The sequence below is a fragment of the Sinohyriopsis cumingii genome, chromosome 15 (genome assembly GCF_028554795.1).
Source record: "Sinohyriopsis cumingii isolate HCF-2022 chromosome 15, ASM2855479v2, whole genome shotgun sequence".
NCBI lineage: Eukaryota > Metazoa > Mollusca > Bivalvia > Unionida > Unionidae > Sinohyriopsis > Sinohyriopsis cumingii.
Genome location: NC_142975.1, coordinates 113,819,945 through 113,845,092, shown reverse-complemented (window position 1 = coordinate 113,845,092; position 25,148 = coordinate 113,819,945). Strand labels below are relative to the sequence as shown.

The 25,148-nt window shown below is 36.8% G+C and overlaps 1 protein-coding gene across 1 annotated transcript in view; it reads left to right on the top strand.

Moving 5' to 3' along the window:
* LOC149782518 (uncharacterized) overlaps positions 1-25,148 on the top strand; it is a 41,564-nt gene that overhangs the window by 5,782 nt on the left and 10,634 nt on the right. Inside the window, exons 2-6 of the mRNA XM_089933944.1 lie at positions 8,700-8,807; positions 12,075-12,301; positions 14,842-14,967; positions 19,308-19,490; positions 20,002-20,044. Coding sequence (XP_089790070.1) covers positions 8,700-8,807; positions 12,075-12,301; positions 14,842-14,967; positions 19,308-19,490; positions 20,002-20,044 — 687 coding nt within the window. The remainder of the gene's footprint in view (positions 1-8,699; positions 8,808-12,074; positions 12,302-14,841; positions 14,968-19,307; positions 19,491-20,001; positions 20,045-25,148) is intronic.

The window sequence follows — 25,148 nt, the reverse complement described above, 5'->3', positions numbered from 1 at the left end:
TCAAGTGCTGCAGACAAATCATGGAGGGTGAGGACTGTAATCTTTCCGCTATCCAACGCAGAGAGACTGTCATTGACTTTTAGAAGAGTAGTTTCAGTACTGTGGCAAGGGCGATATGCAGATTGTACATTGCTAAAAAGACTGTTTGAATTTAGATGAGATAGAAGCTGGGAAAGAACAACCTTTTCTAAGATTTTTTTTTAAATGAATGGGAGATTAGAAACTGGGCGGTAGTTCTTTAAATCGTTATGATCTAGTGTTGGTTTCTTCAGCAGAGGCTTCACAATGGCAGTTTTGAAAAATGATGGGAATTCCCCGGGGCGTAGTGACTAATAAGTGGAAGTGACTGATTGGTGGAATCGTGCAAAGCAGTTTAAAAACAAAATACGTTTTAGAAAAGAAAGTAACAATAATTTACTTTAAATGATTGACGTATCTGCTTCTTAGACATCATTCTCAAGACACGCATAGATTTTATAATATCAGCGTAGATGCATCGAAGACTTTATAGGTTTGGTTGGAGAGGCTGACTGAAAACCGAATGGTGCAATGTCTGCAGGAAAATCAGGGGCAATACATTTTTGGGTTAAATATATCCATCGATAATTGCTTTGGCAACGATTGCCAGAAACTCGTACGTATATAGTATCACATGTGCGAAATTCTCAGTGACCACAGACCAATCTGATCAACTTGACTCTAAATAGCACTCCTTAGAGGTTACTACTATCGACAAAAGTCGGTCATTGTTCATGCACGTTTGCATACAGAGTCATGCAATTATTCAGGATTTAACATTTTCACATTTGAAATCACCACAGGGAGAAGGTAGCCCTGACATAATTGTAATTGTTTCCTTGCCCACTGAATATTATCATTTTTGATATTTTCATAAAAATCAGTTTCCCAGACACTGTTACAGGTGTGGTCATGTTTTCACAAATGGTGTACTAAGGGTAACTGGCGTTCACGGCGACGATGATGGCCCAAATGTGTTTTGGTGCCCCAAGACCTACGGCGCCATATTCTTTTGGTGTCTCAAAACCTATGTTGCCATGAGCCACGCCCCGCCCTGCCACCCTCCTTTAGATCAAAATCTGACAAATTTAATGGAGGTTTACGGCTTTTTTGCCATTGTTTAACTTGCACAAGTTTCTGGCTAATATTTTTCAGTATATAACAGAAATGAACGGAAACTGGTCCACACTCAACTGTGTTCGATTTCACGACAACTTTTCGGTTGATGAATTCTGAAAAGGTATAGCTATACCTATGGATCTGTAACAGGATTGACCTGAATGGATGCTTGGATTAAATGACAACACAACACAATATGGTGAAAAATCGAAGTTAACGAAATAAATAATACAAATATTTATTTACTCTACAAATAAACTGATTCTTCCATGCTCTAAACACACGACTCGTTCAATTACTTTACACAAACATTCACAAATGGGAAAACACAAATTTGATTCATATAGTCAAAAATGAAGGTAAGATTCATACAATTTCATGTAATGAAAGTAAGATCAAAATAATAATGTACTGAAATAAGATTAAAATAAGCTCATGTAATGAAAGTGAGATTCAAATAATCTCATGTAATGAAAGTATCTCAATTGTACTCAATTGAAACATCATCAGTTGAAACAAATGTGTTCAATTGGAATCAACATAACAATTGTACCAAACATATGACTCGTGACTCGGTCATTTTTACAGTCCGTATGATTAACAACCACGTATGACTCATAAATACTTGTGAAAACTTGCAAACGAAACATTTTGACCTGGTTTACGTGTGCATTGTCAAACCACACATTTCTTCCGAATTCTTTGGTTAGCCCAAACTTGTATTGGCCACGAACACCCTTCATAGATCCACCATGCGCACAAGTTAACAAATCAGCAGTTCCGTCCTTGTATGGCCTTGATGGTCACACCTGCTTCCGTCCCACATAGACATACAGACGGCCAGACCGACAGTCTTATATACCCGCACACACACATACGCACAGCTAAAATAAAACCAAACTGGTCATAATAACAGCTACGGAATTAAAATCTATAGATAAGTAAAGCTGTACAGTCTTGAAAATACCGATGACACCGACTGTGACGACAAAAGCGAAGGAATCAGCAGATATTTCTATAAAGGCCCAAACACTTTCACAAGAACAATGTCGCTCATTTACATCCGAAAGTATTATGTTAAGTGTCTTATATTGCCACCAAATTACACGCAATGCACGCAGTTGTTATCAGTTTATATAATACATCATGATGAGGCAATATGTAAAATTAGTTAAATGAGATGATAAGGTAGAAATAGGTTTTGCAAATAAGCAACCTTCCCTTTGATAGGCGATCTTGGGAAGCTCCTTACGTAAGCTTATTTTTTTTAAAAATAGCACATGTAATAGAAATGTTTAAAAGAACTGTCTGGATTTTTTGAAAATATTCCAGCGCACCCCCCAAAAATTACACAATGGCCGGTCCATGTAAGGACGCAAATTTCTGTCAATCTATAACGAATTTGGGCAAGAGAACAATTAATTAGATTTAAGGGGACAGATGCGTGTGAAATCGCTGTACTGCAATGATTTATAACGTCTGTGTCGTGAGATGAAGTGATTCTTAATTAAGCCTTCGTTTTCTTAACAGTCAGACAGACTGGAAGGAAAAGGTTAATTTCGATCTTTGTATCAAAAATGTCAGAGTTGAGATTGTCCAGAATCAGTTATTTGGAAATCTAGAAGTCAGACTGACTACAATTTTGGCGCATAAATAGATAGATATATTTAATCCTGATTAGTTATTCTAAATAAGGAGCGTGTTTCCCCACACGAAATTTCCTGATTTTGTTATGCCCCATCGCAAAATCAGTCTACGTTTACCTGCAAGAGGAAAAAACAAAGGAGAAAAGAGATTGAATTTAAAAGAAATTCTCTCGTAAAACATATATTCTATGGACCGGATGTCTGGAAAGTCGACGGACACAATTCTGGTGGTGGAAGAGAGCAAAGCTTGAAAGTACAAGGTATTTACATCAATCTCATGTAATACTTTGATACCAATATAATGATTTGCTTGAATTAATTTGTTTATGTTTGCATGAATTTATTTGTTTAAATCCGTAGATCAATTTTCTTGATATGAGAATAACTGTGTTTGAATTCATCTATCTGAATTAGTACAATGATCTTCGTTATATAAGTTTGACGAATTGTTTGAATTTGTCGTCTTGATTGTTATAGGAATCAGGTATTCTAAGAATTTCATGCATTACTTTAGTTGATATGAGTTACGAGAATCCGTGTGAATTCTCCGATCTTAAATGATTTCACGTATGATAAAGACTTGAGTGCGTGTTGACTGAAATTAACGTTGTTAAGCCATGAAGTGAGATTTCATGTATGCTAAAGACTTGAATGTGTGCATTCGCTGAAAATAACGTGGTTAAGCAATATAATGAATTTCATTCATACATTTGTGTAATTGAGACGAGAACGGAACATAATGTATCGTGTGATGTTTATGTGTCAGCGATAAAATAGCCGTTAGGAAGTACATTAATCTTATGAAACTAGGTTTGTTTTTGGCTTGACCAAATATCCTTTGGTATCTGTTTCAATTCCGATAGGACTATATCTGACATAACGAGGGGGAGTAATGATCTATTCCCAGTAGGATATCTGACAGAAGATTTAGGTTGCTTCTCTGTTTATTTTGAAAGGGGAAATAGCTCCACTGACGTATCCACGTATCTACTAATCCATTTATCTACGTATCTACGTACTTATGTATCCACCTACCCACACAAAGTTTGAGGGCCGAAAAAGACGAGGCAATAGAGAGTTTGGAGAAGAAAAAAGCGAAAGGACCAAGAAGAATAGCCACAGTGAAGTTGGAGTAAACCGGAACTAAGCAGGTTATGAAGTTGTACAAGGCAATGACTTCGATTGTTCACTCGATTATATGATGAACCAATTCTATCATTTAAAACAGATCGGCTATTTATATCAGTTTATTTTTGTTTGAAATTCGGTGAATGATTTATTTAAAAAGAGAAGTGTATCTTCCTAATATAACGTATTATCACAGTTGTTTATGTAATTGATTAAATTGTTGTATTTCATGTACGGGGGCTCGTGTTATTCTGTGCTATATATCTGCTCAGATCTCTATTTATTCCATCTATAAGTTTCGCACTTTATATTAATATTTACTCGATCCGGTCAACGACACCGAGGGCGATCACACTCTAGATAACGATAACCAAACCAAGTGGACACCTAGTAAGAATGTACAATCCGCCAATCAACCCCACCAACACCTCCAGCTCCACAGTTCATGGAAGAGATTTGTAAAGTCAGAAATGTTATATTAGGCGATCTAGATATACAAAATCTGAAGATTTAAAGAGAGAGAATATAAATGGGATATTATATAATGAAGAGCTGTCATTCTAAGTTGATTTGAATGAAGCTGAAAAAACATATACTTTGGATATTTAAGATAAGACATTTGTACTTGTGAAATGGAAACATTTCAATAATTCTTTTAATAACTGGAATCCAACTGAAGCTATTGTGTCGTAGAGATAAATAGAACTGTTAGAAAGGGTAGTCGTAATAAAGTGTTATCACGAAACTCTGTATCTCCGAGAAAACTGGAAGTTACTTGGGTCATTAGCCTTGAAGAAAGAATGAAATATATGGATAACATGAAATGGTACAAGGGAAGCTATATTTTCTAGTTATGAAGATGATGTTTACTTTACGATAGAAACACAACCAGAATATCCATTAGAACGCACGGTTGTACCAAGGCAATACATACATGTTTCAGAAGAAATGGAAATGCAGATAATCAGCACAGATTAACCGTTAGACGAGCAGGTATTATATGTGGTTTAATAGATTACTACGGAAAACTTCAAATCCGAGATTTCCAGAGCAGCGAAAAGATCGTATAAAATATTTAAGAAATAAGGGGATAGATAAAGGCTTTGAAAGCTAAAATCATATCGTCTACAAGATTAGCTACTGAAAATGTTGTCTAAGAAATAAAGTATATAACAAACTAGACGAACAACGAAACAGACCCAGATTCTCTAGTTCAAGGACATTTGGAACCTGTTGGACTTATAAAACCCCAAATAGTTGAACATTTAACAGATCTAGAACGTAGATTTGAAAATCAGTCAATTATATATATATATATATATATATATATATATATATATATATATATATATATATATATATATGATTGCAAACTATTGTCCTCTGTTTAAACAAATTTTGGAAGAGATCTAACAGGGAGTAATGGAGGAACAGGGCATATAAATACTGATTTGTATCAGAGCTATGATAAAACAATAACAAACTTACATTTAATGTTTACAAACTTTGGCACACGTTTATATTTTATCCAGTTCTTTCCTTCCATATAGTCTAGTCTAACGGATTTTGACGCAATTTCATGTAAAACTGTGCTTTATATTCATTAATTTATAAAAAGAATATATTCTTATTGTAGTATTTGTGTATCTCTTTAAATTTGTTTACAATGTGTTTTAGTGTTCGAATGAATTGAAAGACAAGTATGGGATGAAGGTTTCAAATCTGAAATACATGACCTTATTGACGTCACTTTTAACACTTCAATTCTTTCAAATAAATATTGCAATCCGTTACTAAGCTCGTGCTCGGCAGGTATTATTAGTGCTCGTCCACTTGTTAATCTAATTATGATAATATTTTAACTTTGTTTTATATGTGTTTTGTTACTTGTTTTTCACGGGTGATGTCTTATTATGGAAATACGATGGTGGTGATGCAGGACATGCTAATTCTGAGTGGGGTTTTGTTTGACGTGACATCTCAAAACTTGACAGATGAATGTTCTATAATTTATTTTTAAATTTATCTTTAATCTTTTAAAAGATTTTAAATTTATATTGCTTAAAACTCAGATGGTTAGGTAAAGGTATGGTTCAAAAGCTTCGTACTTTTATGTTGAACTTTGAAGTATTTTACTGTGTTTTTCAAGACATGGCGACCATACTACTGCATTACCTTATGTTTATATTGTCGTTATGGCTTGAGGAATGCCCCTTCATGGCCAACAATATTAGTTTCCTATTACTGAAAATCAATACTGTCTTGCAGCTACTCCAACTTGGTGCTAAGAAATACTGGCCCATTAATATAATGGTTTATTATTTACTTTTATTTGCTTATGCTTCAGATAGGTAAAAAGCACGTGATGTTGCCATGGCAACTCTAGAACTATGAAATATGCAAGAGAGCTTGTCCAGCTTGACATTAATTTTCAATATCCACATGAAACACTGCTTTCGCATTCGTAGACTTTGCAGTGAATGGCTGTTATAGTTTTAAATGTCCTTCAAGTGATGCATAAACATTAGAAAACTCAAAATTTGAGGCACTGTGAAATAGTTGACATTCAAAAAGTCTTCTTATGAAACATATTTGTTATATCGAATGTAGTCATATTGACATCAAGTTAAAGATCCTGAAATTCATTTTCCATGCACACGATGTCGAGATGAGAACTGATTGGTATACATTTAATAGGAGTCGTGACATAGTTACCTTCTGACTGGTTTTGGAGAAGAAGCGATTTAACCGTTGTCAATCACGTTTTAGGGGCTCTTTAGAAATGAGGATGATTTAAACGGTGAACATTGTGCTGCAGTTGGTGCAAATGTGCGGTAACATAACGCTGCACAGCCCAGTACATACCGTAGACCCGTAGCGAGCGTCAAGGTCAACATTATCTCGCCCTTAACTTCTTATATGTATACGGATTAATCAAAGAAACATTTCCATACGTAAAAATGACACCTAGATCATTTAAAAGTGTCACCTAGATCATTGTAAAATGTCACCTAGATCACTGAAAAGTGTCATTGTGCACGCAAATACCGCGAAAATGACAAGGAATGAGACAACAGTTTCTGAAGATATTAATCTTGCCTCTTATAATATATGTATCGCAAGGACCAGGTTCAGTATTAGAACGGTTTCTGACCTTATGTTTTTACTCAGTACTGTAATGATTTTGATCCATTTCTGTATCAAGCTTGTGTCTGATCCACATGCATACAGTAGGATATGGGCTAATCTCCTTTGAGAAGTGAGTTCATAAAAATTGAATTAGGCAGTTCTAAAATATTTTTTTTTATTAACGCGGGACCAAGACACTGCTAATCATAAGTCATTGCTTTGTCACTCGCGTTCCCTGTATTTACAAGCTTCTGCTTCCATCACACAGACTAGATGACAGACAAACTGACATTGTATTATGTTTGAAGTCTAGCTAGGTTTTTATAAGATTGATATTATTCAGGTACAATCGGCATACACTCAAGTGAAGTGGAACGAAATTTATCACTTTCAATAGTAATTATAAGTAGTTAAAAGATGCCTAAGAAAGACTATTTGATATAGTTACTGTTACGACTCTATGGTCATAAAATAAGTAACAGAAAGAAGCAAAATGAGCAGGTTTTGTAAAATTTAACAATTAATTTAATTATTATAATTATAAATAAAAATGTGAGAAGAACTTTCAGTATTATGAAGTGAATCCCAAATAATTCTGATAAAGTTCTTTGAAAGTCCAAACGAATGAAACGTTCCATATACATTTCTACCCCGGAAATGCACTGTTCCACCAATAATCGTGACGTTCTCGAAATGGCGTCGTCCAAAACTCCTTTGAATGAGTCACAATAGTTCCAGAATAATATTATAGTCCAAAAATAAGAACTTTCTATTTCCACTAAACAGTCCAAACAAATGTTTCTCCACTCGAATAATATCTAAGTGCAACATAAAATACGTGTGCATACTTACAACATGAACACCTGAAATAAGAATGACTCCAAAGTTGGAATGAAACTGATTGCTCAGTTCTCTCCTTATATACACCTTCTATTACGACTAGGTTTCACAACATACCAAACGGTGACAGGTCATACAACTCAATTTATTTCGAAATGCCTATTTATTTGACCTAACCCAACCAATGGGAAATTACTATATTCTTCTAGAAATGACCAAACCTCACCAGCCAATGAGAAATTAACCCAAAGTCGTCAACAAGTCTTATTATTAAGACTATTATTAGTAACTGGCAACGCACACGAAAGCATCTATTTATAGATCCTATGTAATTTTACCCTCTTAATATTTCTACAACAGACCCCAGTCAAGTAGGCAAAATATAACTAAAGATAATGGGAAAATGCTAACATTTATAGCCATGAATAAAAACCACAAAGCTTAAACAAACGCATACACAAGGAGTTATAAAAGATATATATATATATATATATATATATATATATATATATATATATATATATATATATATATATATATATATATATATATATATATATATATATAACAGTCATAAAGACTTTAGTGTACTACATTGCAAGTACATTCTATTTTGTGCTTGACTACATATAATTACTTTCTTTGGTTTGAATTTAAGTTGCAATTTCGTTGTCTTCATCTCCCCTTTAAACAAGTTAAGATTTTCAGTATTCAAGGAGTCGTTATGAAAATATCAGATCAAACTTCTTTATTTAAAAATAATCGGCTTGTAAATTAAATCAATAAAAGGAACTCTACCGTTTGGTCATCGTTTTTCAGTGGTTAGTATCTATGTGGACCATGGTAATCCGTATGACTATGGCAAACTCCCTGTTGGAGATCTGACCATCACCAAGATTACAGACAGAAGTCCTCTCCATACGGTAGGTGAGTATTATTTGCCTTTCAATACATGTACAGGTAACAAGAGAGACTGATATAGAGATAGGCTTTTCTGTACACCTGACTGGTCAGCGACAAGACTGAAGACTCTGTATCGTTGCTGGTAACTAACTTAACTGCTATCCTGTTTGATATTGAATCAAATTCGTACAAATGTGGCTGTCTCATAAGCTCTGAACATCTAAATGAAGTGTACGATATTGAACCTGATTTTAAAAAAAATCTTCACATATACAAAATACCGTATTTTGTTAGGAACAGTTCTCTTTTATTATATAACTGTTTTAATGCTTTTTTTTGTTTGCTTGTATTTGTTTTACTTTAACAAATCAGTATTACTGTCTCACCTGACCGTTAGTCCAACTGATTGTATGGCACATTCGTGCGTCTTGCGCCTATCAACAATTTCGTGTTACGATGCTTGAGGCCACATTTCCAATTTTGATCAAACTTGGAATATAAGTTTCTATCACCAATATTTCCGAGGGAAGAGTCTGAATGCGTGTAAAATCCATATATAATGAGGTTATCTTGCATTTGAGTGTCTGAGCAATCTCAGTGCCATAGTTCTGATCGGAATTTATGAAACTTGGAATAAATGCGTATGTCACCATGAACAATGAAGACTTTGGTAATGAGCAAGATCCTTGTAAATTAATCTTGCATCTGGATGACAGAACTTTTCCCGTCATTGAAAGCTATACTTCTGATCTGATATCTGATTTGTGAATGATTCTGTAATTTTAAGTTTGGTAGATTGTCATAAAGAGCGAGGTCAATGCATATTAATAACGAAATCTTTTATCTGATTGCCTGAGATTGCTAGCTAGGCCATATTTGTGATCTATTTTTCATCAAACTTGGAACATATTGCTGACATCATCAAGAAGTTGAAGAGTTCTATGATGAGCGAGATTCACGCATGCTAATGAATGCTAATCTTGCATCTGATTGGCTGAGCTTGTTACCACTCTGGAGCCAACCTTTTTCAATATATGTTAATATTATCAAGATCTCATAAGAATATAAAAAAATGTGCAGTATCCATGCATGATAAAGATGTGTTATTGCACCTGACAGGTCGAGCTTAGTACCACTCTGAAAGCCATATTCTGCCGTGAGTTTGATCAAACTTGGAATTGAGGCTCATATAAGCAGCATCTCGAATAAATATATAGTTAGCTAGATTTATGCATATTAAGATGTGATCTTGAATCAGAATAGTTGGACTTATCATAACAAAAGACTGCTTTTTTCTCTTTTCGTTTTGATCGAACTTGTGGAATATGTTTCATAATCAAGATGTAAGGTGAATGTAACTGTTAACAGCATCCATTCACATTAATGAAGGGATCGTATAGCTGATTGGATGAGCTTGTCAAAAACATTAGCGACTTTATTCCTTACCTGCTTTGAACCAAGCTGGCTAAATTTGCTTCTATCACGAAGATCTCAAATGAATGTGATTACGAGTGGGAACCATTCATATGACTGTAGGCTGGCACTGTACAATTTTCTATTTTCCAGTTTCGTTTATTTTAGTGTATGATTTATGGGTGTAATTTGGGTTATAGAGTATACAGCTTGGCCTTCAGGTGTGCACTTATTAAGAAACAAAAAGCTCCGCTTGGTCATTTTCACTTCCTGGATTTCACGCGTAAAAATAGCTTTTAACATATTGTGTAATTGATTCATTGCACGTTCAAAAACTGGTAATGTCTATTCTAGCAAACTTTATTTTCGCTATTTTAATAACTGCTAAAGATAGTACACATTGGAGTAGTTTATGCTGATTTTTGGAGCAAATAGCAGTGGTCATTGTGGCTAGCTGTGTGCTTCGATCGTATTTAGTTTCCACAATCACAATATCCTAAGACATTTCAGCTGTAATACATGAAACAAAATAGAGGAATGCTAACATTCTCTCCGGTGTGTATATAGCGATGTGTGTATATAGCGATTGCAAACAATTTCACCTTACACCTGGCACTCTCTCAGCACTAAATAATATCTTTAAAGCGCCACCTAGCGAGGCCATTGTGTTTCTGATTGGCTTAGTTTCTTATCACTAAACTGACTGTAAATCTGATCTAATGTTGATCAAATTGTTAAATAGTCTAATATCATCAAGATGTTGGAGGGGCTAGGAGCGAGACAAATGCATATTAATGACACTATTTTGCATCTGAATGGCCGAGTAGTTGTGCCAATTCAGAACCTACCTGATCGGCTAAGATCGTCAACACTCTTGCGACTCTCTTTCTAATCAAGTTTTGATCAAACATGCTAAATAATTCTATATTATCAAGATGATTACGAGTAAGATCTACGCATGTTTATAGGTAATCTTGTATCAGATTGACAGGGCTTGTTACAGGCCTGATGACAGCATTTCGATCGGATGTTTCTCCAGTTCTGTAAATAAATTTGTTTTTAGATGGGTTTAAAAAATAGATTTGATGTAACTTGCTATTTTGCATCTGAATGACTGTGCTTATTGCAATTGTAGCGACAATGTTTATATCATCAAAATGTTGGATAAGTTCAATTGTGAGTGCGGTCTGTGAGTACGAGTTATGCATTTATCTTTGGAAATAAATTTTAGTAGACGATAGTATAGCAAGCAGGAAAAGAGAACATGTTATAAAGGTTGGGAGAGAGCTTACATGACCTGAGTTGTGTTCTTACTATGTTACATAAACCTACGTAATGACATGGTCACCTGTTAAGTTATGCTAGTCATGTAAGCGATATCAGGCACACGCCGTCCTCTTGTTATGTCTGAGATTTTTTTCCATGAAATATAATACGTTCTTTCCATTGTATTGTGCCGTCTATGATGACCTTAATATATGATCACGAGACAAATGGTCAGAGATGGTGAGTCAGTATATTGCGACCAATTCACATTTAGGTATGAAAGACAAATTCGAAGGAACAAAATATGATTTTAATCATACTCCTGTTAAAATCAAACGCAAATGTGTATTAAGTGATACAGAAAAATACCGTAAAATCAGGAATTTGTAATAGCACAGGTTTGAGCTTATTGTTATTTGTATTAGAGAAATCGAGCTTATTGTTATTTGTATTAGAGAGATCGTGTTCTCAGATGTCATCTGTTATCCCGTACCTAAGTATAAAGAAGTAGTACCATACTTCATGTAAAGTTCATAAAGCAACAGGTTCTGCTAGTTCTATAGCTAGTGAACGATCTAGGAAAGAAATGATAGTGAGCACATGTTGTTACAGCACACTACCCACTTCCGGCCGGGGAATATCCAGTAGTCTACTTTATCGGCGGTCTGAATGGTTACATGTTGGTGGAATGGTATACAGACGTGCTACGGATGGTAGCCGCGCACGGATTCGTCGTGTTCGGGGTGGACTACAAGTTTCCTGTTTTAGAAGACGAAAAACATTTCATGAAACATATTTTTAAGCAAGACGTAGAACTGTTTTTCAAGGAAATCGACTTTGTAAGAACTTTATTTCGTATATTAAAATTTCTTACTTTCTTTTTTTCTCATATAGTTACATTTACCTATTGCTCATACCATATGATAGAAACTTACTTAGTCATGAACGTTCACATAGCTTGTTTTAAATAAATGGATATTAGTTTCTTTACACATCAATAGTTGAAATGGATAGAATATACAAAATAAAACAGCACAAATAATAGACTCTACACTGTATTCCAGGTGGAGAACGTGTGACAGCAAAGTGAACGTTTCTGTAGAATAAAAGAAAAGAAGAAAACAAAACTTAACTGCCTCCTATAGTGCAACTAATGAACAAAACAGAAGACAAGATACAAGTCGCATTATGGAGATCCATTCATTGATGAATATTATATTACAGTCAAACATGTCTGGAATAATGTTTCAATACATTTCCTTATTATAGCCAACGCTATGTTTCTAAACAAGTAAACTTTCATATCTGGCATTGTATAAAGACAACACAGTCGTAGATATTTTAACATGTGCCAGAGTTCAATCAAGCTTTCGAAGCATTTTAAAACTAACTGCAGCATGGCGAACCATTTTTCTAAAGAGCCCAAAGCTGTTTTGCTGAGTTTGAAAACAATTTTTTTGTGATTGTGCATCCATTTTGTTGCCCGCGCGCTATATAGCAGCCAGTTTCCATTTTGTTGGAAGCGAGAAACTTAAAATTTTCTTGCGGACATGAGCAAATTAAACCAGAGACCCTTCATTTCAATGTTTTGGAATCGAATACCATAGTTATATGTCAGTCACGAAGCCTAAATTCATCTTGCTCTGTTCTTAATTTGATTTCGAATGTATGTAGTGTTTTACGGTTTTTAAGACTTCAAACGATTGGCCTGAATGCGATTTTGCATGTTCATGTATAGAAAATAAATAAATCACTTCATATCTGTCAGTGGAAACAGACTGTTGTTCTACTCGTATCCAAAATCAGTATAAAAGCATATTATTTTATATACTTAAAAATGAACTTACACATATGTGAGTTAGGAATTCTGCTTACATGAAATACAGTCGGTAATATTTTTGATGTGCATTACAGTATATCATGTTGTACAGCAAGTACTCCTATATCAACAAGTAAACTACGTATAAGTTGCATAGCAAGTACTCCTATGTCCACAAGTAAACGACGAATAAATTGTATACCATGTACTCCTAAATCCATATGCAAACCACGTATAAGTTCTGTAGCAAGTATTCCTATATCCACAAGTAAACGACGTATAAGTTGTATAGCAAGTACTCCTATATCCACAAGTAAACGACGTATAAGTTCTATAGCAAGTACTCCTATGTCCACAAGTAAACGACGTATAAGTTCTATAGCAAGTACTCCTAAATCCATATGTAAACGACGTATAAGTTCTGTAGCAAGTATTCCTATATCCACAAGTAAACGACGTATAAGTTGTATAGCAAGTACACCTATATCCACAAGTAAACGACGTATAAGTTCTATATTATGTACTCCTATATCCACAAGCCAACGACGTATAAGTTGTATAGCAAGTAGTCCTATATCAACAAGTAAACGACGTATAAGTTCTATAGCAAGTACTCCTATATCCACAAGTAAACGACGTATAAGTTCTATAGCAAGTAATACTATATCCACAAGTAAACGACGTATAAGTTGTATAGCAAGTACTCCTATGTCCACAAGTAAACGACGTATAAGTTCTATAGCAAGTAATACTATATCCACAAGTAAACGACGTATAAGTTCTATAGCAAGTAATACTATATCCACAAGTAAACGTCCTATAAGGGGCCATCCATTTAGTACGTACGCAAAAATCTGACAAAGTTTGACTCCTCCCCCTCCCCGTACACATGCGTAAATTTTTACACATACCCCATCTGCGTACGTACGCTTGACGCATCCCCCCCCCCAATTCTATAGAACGGCCTATATTTAATCAGAGCAGCAGCCCTAAAGGATTAATAATATTAACGTGTTTAATAAAACAGATAGTCCACCAACGTTGACTGTCTGGCTGCATCAAAGAAATAAGCTGCGTAACTTTAAACAGTTTGTCTAGTGTCCGCTAGAAGTCAAACGCCGACTGAACGCATTCGAACAGGTTACGTATTAGACAAATTATTATCGAGGTTTCACCCCCACCCCCCGTTTTTTATGCGTACGCGCATTATCAGTAGACCCACCCTCCCCCTCAATACGCTAGCGTATGCATTTGGGTTACGCCCTTCCATGCGTACGTACTAATGGACGGCCCCTAAGTTGTATAGCAAATACCCCTATGTCCACAAGTAAACGACGTATAAGTTGTATAGAAAGTACTCCTATATCCACAAGTAAACGACATATAATTTGATATACTTCTAGATCGAAGTCATTCAAGTTTTAGTCCTCTGAAGATAAAATCTCTAATTGATTCAGAAAATTTGGCAGAGTTTTTGGCAATTGTCCACGGTAACAATCGAACCGCCCATCCTTCTAGTCACGAGTCCAACGACTTTTTGTCAAATTTTCTAATTTCCAGCTGAAAACATTCATGACCAACAAAATGTCAGCCAAGCCTGTTTGGAATAAAATTGCCCTTGTGTGTCATTCAGCCGGTTGCGATTGTTTCCTCAGAATGCTTCGAATGAATTCAACTGAATTTACGGTAAGTTCTGCGGTATTTCACTTGCAAACATCTATTTACCTATGTATGTATGTATGTATGTATGTATGTATGTATGTATGTATGTATGTATGTATGTATGTATGTATGCATGCATGTATGTATGTATGACTATGCATGTATGTATGTATGACTTCAAACGTCAGCTCGACTTTCCAAATTATCTATAACGATTCATATATGATATGATACTGAAATGTATATGCAGAAGACGCACACACAGACATATATATATATATATATATATATATATATATATATATATATATATATATATATATATATATATATATATATATATATATATATATATATATACACATATAGTGGACTTAATAAAGCACCGAGTTTTGAGAAGCTTTAAACACTTTACAATATTAGATAACACATAAAAACATAATACAACGACAAGATTACAAAAACAATCACCATGAAATTACAAAACAAGAATATGCTGACCATAATTAAGGAAGTAAACATTAGAAGTAAACATTATTCACGTTTTAAGTTGTTGTTGTTTTTTTTGTTGTTTTTTTTTTTGTCGAAATAGGTGAGCACTTTTGTCTGAGATTACAATATCCTTGTGTCTAAGATATTGGACGATTCGTTTCACGTAGCTGGACTCTGGTACACAAAAGAACCTTGCCCGCACGAGTTCGTTATCACAGTGGGAAGAATGAGAATACGAGTTTCGAAGGAGGAGCGCAAGTTTCTAGATGGTGTATACACATGTATGAAGTCAGATAATATATTGGACTGGAGCCAGTCGCCGAAATATAGCATAGTGAACAGATTTTGTGTTTGATTTGAATTCTCCGTGTAGCCAGTGAAGGTTACAGAGCAAGGGGTTAGTGTGCTCAGTTCTTCGTACTCTATGGATGAGCTTTGTTGTGAACTTTTTGAACTTTCTGTAGTAGATACTGAGATGAACCAGACATAAGTGAATTACAATATTCCAGTCTTGAAAGTACTAAGGAACACAGAAGCATTCTAGTGGCACTGACCTAAAGAAAATTGCAAATAGAGCGGATGCGTCTCAGCTCCAGACATGCAGCCTAACGTACGTTCAGTACATGTTCGTGTAATGAGAGGATAATGTCGAGAATGAGACCTAGGTTTCGTACTGTGTGAATTTAACGTTGGTATTGCTGATACTTATTGTTTTAGGTAAATAATGTAAATGAGAAAGTCTTTTCGTGGTGATCAGGATGGCTTCAGTTTTATCATCATTCATCTGCAGCTTGTTACATGTCATCCATGACCTCACATCGCAAACGCAACTCTCTGAGCCTTGGATGGTAGCATTAACTTCAGCTAGGCAGGTAAATTTGTATATTTGAATATCATCAGCGTACAACTGGTGAGAGACCGGATGTTGATCTATGACACTTGAAAGTGGCTGAATGTACAAATTAAAAGAACAGGGTCGAGAACAAAGCCTTGCAACATAGATCAACTGGGCTGGAATGTGTTCCATTTACGGACACAATTTGTGTTATGTTGATTAAGCAGAACTTGAACGATGGCAAGTCTGTATCGTGAATACCAAATACATGCTGGAGACGGTGACGTAATATAAAATGGTCTATTGTGTCAAATGCCGCAGGCAAGTCAAGGATAGTGAGACCTATAGTCTTTCCACCATCCAGAGCAGAAAGAAGTTCGTTAACTACTCTCAAAATGACAGTTTCAGTACTGTGGCGAGGGTGATATGAATACTGTTCATTTCTTTAATAAAAAGACTATTTGAATTCAGATGAGACACAAATTAGGATAGAACAACTTTTCTAAGCATTTTGATATGAATGGCATTGTAGTTCTTTAAATTTATGGTCAAGCGTCGGTTTCTTCAAAAGAAGCTTTACAGTGGCAGTTGCTACAAATGATGGATATTCCTCGGTTGAAATATTGATAACATCAGTTAGTGAAAGCAGTATTGAATCTAAGCACCCAAGCAGCAGTGATGTTGGAACTGAGTCGAGTTTACGTGACTTTGGTACGCCCTTCACCACAATTGTATGTACCAAATCCATAGAGAAAAGTTCGAATGCTGTTAAAGGATGCCATTTATATTCTGTATCACAACTGTATGATGATGATGAGTCAAATGAAATGTACTGTTCAAGCTTATCTCTAATGGACCGAACTTTGTCGAAGACGGACTTTGTAAACAGGTCCGGAGAAACCAAAGAGAAGGTCGTTGAACGTGGTGTGCATTTATTCCTTAACATTAGTTTGTTCGTAATCTCGAAGAGCTCTTTCAGTGATATTAGTACTGTAGTCGGTTGATTTCGCTGCATGAAGAACTACTTTATAGATCTGCTTATGAATAGTGAGACTGGTGGAAAGCCAAACCCTCTCTGTCTTACGGCGTTTTCTTTCAGCAGTGCGAAGCTAGTGCTTAACACTGCTATACCATGGAGAACACGTTTTTGAATTGATACTCTCCACTTGGTTTTCGTGCCATGTTTGCCAAGTAATAATTGCAAGCGCTTATCAATTGTATTCTTGTAGAAGGTAACGATGTGAAGTTTGCTTGAGCGTCATGCATGAGTTGGGTTCTATTTATCAGATAGAAGCTCCTCTTTGTAACAAAGAGATGGATGGATATGGACTGATACGTTGAGATGGCATATGACGCAAGTTCGTGGGACACAAACGAAGACTGTAGAATATTATCATCATTTCTATGAAGTATCCAGTCTAAAATGTGACCATATTCATGGCTGGGTTGGCTGACTGTTTGAGGTTGAACCTGTGAATAGAATCTAGGAGTTTTTATGTGTATGGGTTTCCAGAACAGTTAAAGTAAAATTTAAAATCACCAAGAAGAATTAGGTTGCCACACATAGAATTTCAATACTCAAGGAGGTTAGGAAACTGCTCCAAAGAGAGAGATTCAGTCAGCTTGTTTTTTCCCCACTAGGATGAGGTCGGTAGAGGCAGAAAGAAAATAAACTGACCTTTGTTTGATTGTAAGTGAGGTTTATATATATATATATATATATATATATATATATATATATATATATATATATATATATATATATATATATATATATATATATATATGTGTGTGTGTGTGTGTGTGTGTGTGTGTGTGTGTGTGTGTGTGTGTGTGTGCGTACGTGCGTGTGTGTGCGTGAGACACAGAGAGAGCAAATAGCAATGTTTGCGACTCTTTCTCAAAGGCATAATTGCAAAACAGGGGCAAACAATAAACACAAAAGGAAACGATGAATTAACAAACATTTTAATGATTGTGGATCTAATGCAATTATTATTTCAAAACTGTGTATGTTGCAACTTATTGGTTTAAACTCCGATTATAAAATGGAAGTCTATTATTTACGTTTGACCTACAAAGCGATAACCAAAAGTGTCATCTATTTCCTAATGTAAAGTGATACAGCCGTAGACTATATACTGGATAATTTCTTGGCCCTTAGTACCGATAGTCACTACAATAATACTAATACCAACAAGAACTACAACATGTAGTAATTGAGACTGACTAATATAAATTTAAAACGACTGCCAATGAACAGCCTAGGCAGTGTCGACTATCACTGAGTATTTGTCAAAGGCAAAATTACGAAACTTTAACATACTAGATAAACAATAAACAGAAAAGCAACTGCTGAATTTGCTAAACTAGTGCTTCTGTGGGGTCGCAATTTATGTTTATCATTTTAACAAGCATCTGATGTCCGTGCTATACTGGATAAAGTAAAAGAAAATACACTTCGTCTTCTGCAATGCATTTGAAGAACAGGCACAGTCTGTCATTGTGATCCATCTTTTTGTACCGACCCATTTTGATTTCATGGGGTTGACATCTTGCCCACAAAGAAACACATACTCTCAAAGATTTTGTTTTTCTAAAGGAAAGATAAATACAGAATAGAACGTTTGCTTTCATGAGCCCAAACGTGCGTAGTGTTTCTTAATGCCGTCCAGAATATGCGTGTGACTCGATTTGTTTCTGATCAGGTTGAAGAATTTTGCTCTTGTAATTTAGGTTTCACCTTGCTCATTTAATTCATACAAACACTTACATCTCAATCTTTGTCTTTATAATTAATCTGTGCCTTACATGCCTTATAGGTGATGAAGCAGACAATTTCGAGTTAGCAAGCTGCAAAGACCCATCCTTAATTAAAGCATGATATTAAAGCAATTATTTTATTTTATTTGAGCATAGAGATGGAAGAATCCGGTGTACACAAAGACACCCACAACATTCGACAACCAGAAAGTTTCTAATCGGACGGTGCACCGAATTTACAATATATTTGACTATTTCTTTGGGTTTCTTTCAGTCAACAATATTTCTAGAACCATTCAGTATTGACGCATTGGATCCGATGCCAGACCCCATTCCCGCCCTGATGTATGGTACGCAACTGGCTGAGGAGGTTGTACCTAAATGTAGCCTTCCCGGAACAGACTTCAGCCAATTCTACAAAATCTGGAAGTGTCCAAGACTTGCCTTAGAAGTTGCTGTAAGTACATAGTACCAAATCAGTGTCAAATAATTTGTGGTAGGTGTCTGCAAGTGGCCTCGCGTGCTTATGCAAACGAACCTATTTTCTTTTCGATGTCGTTGTTAACGTAATATCCTTTAGTTTAGAATTGTACATAATGCCGCAGTGGCACATAAAATAGAAAGTTGAATAATTGTCGACATTTAAACAAGATTTTAAAACAGAAAAGAAGACATCAAAACCTTCGTGTATTTATTATTTATTGATTCTTGAATCATTTAAGTTCAAGGAATGAACAGCCAAACAAGCAAACGAACTGACCAACGAAAAGTAGGTATACAATGTGATAATAAACGTGGCATTCACCATTGACTACCAACAACATATACAACAAATATTTAGTACTAAACAAGTGGAATCTGTTGGTACACGTAATGTTTGTATTATTTGTCCCCTATATACAATTATCGGCGTTCCTTTTGATACAACGTGCTTCAGCCATTATTCTGTTTTGTTTTGTTTTCTTCAGGACTTTGGGCACTGTGATATTATGAATCAGCAGTACTGGACAGGTAAGTATATATATATATATATATATATATATATATATATATATATATATATATATATATATATATATATATATATATATATATATATGTATGTATGTATGTATGTATGTATGTATGTATGTATGTATGTATACCAACAGTAATAACCCCATGATTCAAGGCCATCTAGCCAAAGGCCATGGTAACTTGAATCATAGACCTGCGTCAGACGTTCACCTGTCGGCATTTGCTATTTTAGACCTGTTTTTTTTAAATTAAAAAAAATCAATAGTTTGGCTCAATCATGACAGGAATGTTCCGTAAGACATGCTCTACCCATATATATTGGAGTGGACCCCCCATCAATTGTGAGACTTCCATAGTAACCATAAAGAAAATCTATTTTTTAACGTCGTCTCTAGAACGGCGGTTGGTAGAATGTCTTAGGATATGTCCCCTCCAAATTGTGTCTGAGAACGGTTCTCCTTGCAACGACTTGGTTTTCATAGCAGCCAGGTGGCAAAATCTTTGATAAACTAAGTAGGAATTTGTACCGAAATTTTCTATTTTAGTTACTTTTCATAACCATCCTCTTGCAGTCACGTGGCCATCATAACATCCACCTGGAAAGTCAAATTTTGCCTTCTCCAGAGTGTCTGAACCAATTTTGATCAAACTTGTTAGGAATGTTTCTTAGGTTATGCTGTCAGATTTGTGTGTGGTATTGATCCGTTAGCAATGGTATGACTTCCATAGCAGCAATGTGGAAACCTATTCTCAATTTCTATAGAACACATAAGTAAATTTTGAACTCTGTATAAACAATTATCATGGCATTTCCCACCAGATTTGCCTCAACTGTGTGGGTTCCACAGCCACCACGTGGACAACCTTTTTTTTTAACTTCTTGACCAGAATAACAGAGCCATTTGTTTAAAAAAACAAACTTGGAAGGAATATTTTATGAGACATGCTCTACCAGAATTATGTTCATGATGGTTTTCCATGCAGCCTCCATAGCAACCAGATTGGGGAAAAAACTATTTTCGATTTCTTTTCCAAAGCGGCTGAGTCAAATATGATCAAACGTGCTAGGAGCGAGTCTTAGGGCACATTCTTCCAGAGTTTGTCCAGGGCGAAAAACCTTGCAACATTATTGCCTTAAAGCAATCATGCAAGGAACCTGTTTTGGGTTCTTTTTCAGAATCTCTCTTCCAATTATGATTCAACTCGGTAGCAATACTCTTATGATCTGATGTGCCAGACTTGTGTTTCGGTAAGTGCCCCTAGCAACGATATGACTTCCATAGCATATTAAATTTGCGTTTTAGACACGCGTTCTCCACACCACACTCACAAAGGTTGCTTTTGTAGATCTTGCAGAGAAGAACTGGGTGAAGGAGTGGTCACTGCGGTGGTAGCGGTTGAGGATGTGTTGAAGGGCATGATGGTCCCTTTTTTTTTATTGGTGATGACTTGCGAAGCGTCGATCCAAGAATGAAAAGTGCGAGGATATCCTTTCTAACGTTCACTGACTTCTTTAACAGACGTTTTCCCACTTTTCGTGTTCTTCGTTCGAGAATGTTTTCGATATCGTACAATTCGTCTTCTCTTTTGGTTACGCGTTGTAACTCGGGTAAGTAAAACGTTCCTTTGAACATTTCCCCGTTAATGTCTTTCAAGTTATAGACGGCAGGATGACGGCCACGCACTTGTTCAGTGACTCGAAACAATTCGGTGGTCCATTTGGGTAAGTAACCTTTGTCGAAAGTGCGTTTGGTTTTGCCAATGCGCACCCAATCTCCTGCTACCAACAATCCGCTTTTCTTGAGAACAGCCACTGTCGGGGGCGTACCAAACAGGCGCTCAAAAACGGTCACTTCGTTGTCGGGAGTCACTTCTTGGGGTTACGTCCGATGATTCGATGGTAAGATTGATTGTACGCTTGAACCAAGTGCGGTAAGACGTCGATGTACTTGAGAGTGTTGATGCGTAAAATATTTCCACATGCATTCTTTCAAGGTGTGATAAAAACGTTCCACGATGCTGGCTTTGGTTTCGGGATTCTCGGGGGTGAAAAAATGAATATCACGTTTCTTTAATTCGTTTTGGAAAGCTTGGTTCAAAATTCGGTGCCTTTATCGGTTTACCATCGAAGAGGGTGACAACAACTTTGTTTCAACACCAGTTAGAGGGCTCGCACTAACTCACTGCTCGATTTGGAAGTCAATGGCACGACCCAGGCGAATTTGGAAAAGACGTCGATGACACAAAACAAATATTTGTAGTCACGATTGTAGGTGACTAAATGAGATACATCGGCTAAATCGGTTTGCCATTAATGATCGATGCCCTCCACTCAGGTGCGATTTTTGGAAAATATTCGTTGAATAGGTTTGTGTAAAGTGTACGTGGCTTGTTCTTGTAACCATCGTTGCACTTGAGGTAAACGGGGATTTTTCAGACGGGTTTTGATAGCACGATACAATTTCTGAACTCCTTCGTATCCCGCAGGATGGGCTGGATCGTAGTAAATGTTGGCTAACACCTTCTCTGTTTATTAATAAGTAGCCCACTCTTCGCTGATGTTACTTTGGATGAGACGAAATGGTGGTTTGGAAACGACTTTACGTGCCGATGTGCCACGGGAGTAGAAGTCGAGGGTAGTGGTGGTCGTGGAGGTAGTAATGGGATGGCTTTGGACTTCTTTTCTTTTTTCACTTCTGGTTTTCCTTCTTTCCTCTTGATTTCTGTCGAAGGAGGAGTGGACATCATCTTTTTTACCCAAGCTTTAAGTTCTTCTCGTTGGGAAGTGGGGAAAGGGGTCAACAAGGACGCTGCAATCTTAGTTGGAATGGGAGCTGACGGTGCTTGAAAGGCTTATGTACCCCTTTTCCTCAGGCAATCGTGGGGCTGCGTCTGTCTTGACCTCTGGAGGTGGTGGTGATGGTGATGGACTTTCATCAAGGTCTTAAAATCTTTCAGAGTTGGCAGAGTTGTTTTGTTTAAAGCTTTTTAGTGAAAGAGTTGCTGTCGTTGCAATAGTTGACCGTACGTTTGCGATTTCTCTGTTTCGGACTAATCGTTGCAATCCATCAACGATTGCAGTTCCTGTTATAACTGGGACATGTCGGTCAAATGAGGATTGGGATGTAAATTTGGGGTCCGTTGTTCTTGCCAACGATGGAATTCCATCCATCGTTTGTAAGGTACTAAAGTCAGTTTTCGTCCTTACATCAGATTTCAATGATTACGTCTGAGATTTTTGGACCCAAAAGATCCCTTTTACCTACTTGGTCTTTTTTTATCTTGCTCAGCAAGCGTCCTAACAACATGGGCACAATTCCTCCGAGTTGCACCATTAAACTTTTTCTTTTGACGGATGGGTATTTTCTTCTTGACTATTTGGCGAGGAACGTGTCGATGCTTGGCTAAACATTCTTTCTGATGTGGAGACAAAGGTATCGTGCCTTTGAAGACATTCAGGCAACATTAACAAACGGTATCGACGACGTCTTTGGAGGATGTTTGAATGAGTTGTCTTCGCATGGGTGGAGGGGCTTTGGACAAGACGGACAACAAGTCCCAGTGTTTGGCTATTCGAGGAGGAAGTCCTTTCCTTTTCTTTCCTTTGGGGTTAGAAGAGGGATGGTTTCTGTGTGTGAGTGTGTGACATCTTTGTTTGTTCCGGAGCACAAAAACACTGATTCTCATTCTTTACCGCAGGTCTTTTTTATACTGGAATGCGTCCCCACTGACTGTCGTTAAGTCGTATCAACTTCATGACAGGCATCACACGTCGTGGAGGGGTTCGCAACGGACTAAATCGGGACAGTTCTTGCTTGGACAAATCCAGTAAACTCTGTAATGTAACATGCCCGATCTATCTTGGATTTGATTTTGGGGCAGGTACTTTGTGAGCACCTGATACTGCAGCTAAAGAGGAGGAGGGTGTCACCGCTGGAGGAAAAGTTCTTGGAGACGTGGGTTTTCATTGTTTTCTCAAATGAGGAAGAACGGGTGTCAAATTGGGTTTGGTAGGCATCACCAACAACGGAGAAGTGGATGAACCTGAGGCTACTGGAGACGGTTGCGTCCAGGCCGAATTGTCTCTCTTGCGGTATAAGCTGTTTTCTGTAGGCTTTTCTTTTTCTGGGGACTTTTCTTTTTCTTTTTCTGTGGGTTTTGCTTTTTCTGGGGCTGTGACCTGGTCCTGGAAACCATTGATCTTTTTCTTCTTTTGGGTTGATTTGGCTTGTTTGGGAGTGGCTTTTTTCTTGGGAACGACTTTGGGGGCATTAAGATCCCATTTTAAAAGGAAGCGAATGATGACACCTCATAGAGAACCGCTACCTCCAGATTTCAAAATGATTTGCTTTTGGGTTTGAGTGTCGATGCCGGCATTAAACAGTTGCATGGAGGCTACTTTGTTTCTGCAAAAAAAGCGTTTGGTTTGATGAAGATGTGAATGATGCTTTGCAGTAATTGACGTGCCGTCACCGTACACCATCGTAAGACTTCTTTGAGACTGGCTTCTAAGACACGAGCACGTATTTGTGGATTTTTTTCGCGACTGATGCCGTACAAGGCACGAATCAATTGACAGTAAGATGGGACTGAAGGGACGTCATGTTGACGCTCTGTGAGACAGACCGAAAGTGTTCGAGGTCTTTTATAGATTTTTTTGGTTAAGTCGACGACGGACGTGTAAGCGACGGGCCTTCCATCTTGGCACCAGTGATGTAACAGATGGGTACGAAATCGCAAATAATCGGGGGTGGCGGGTTTCAAATCGACGAGTAAATAGGCGTGTGAGGTTTGAGTGGCATCGTCGTACGCATGAGTCATCCAAGACGTTCCTAACTGTTTGGCTAAGACTTGCACTTGCGATTTATCTCGAGGGCTTTTAAACAAGACCACGTAATGTTCATTGAGACTGATGGTGCGATGGGCTTTACTTTGTTGAAACTAATTTTGTGTGATGTAAATGACACTAGCATTACGATGATGCCCTTTGCACGTAAACCACAGTTTAATTTCTTATTCGTCTTCTCCTAACATGTCGTCGAAAATGACCAGATGGGTTTGACTGGTGGTCAAATACGATCCCGTCGTCTTCGCCAGG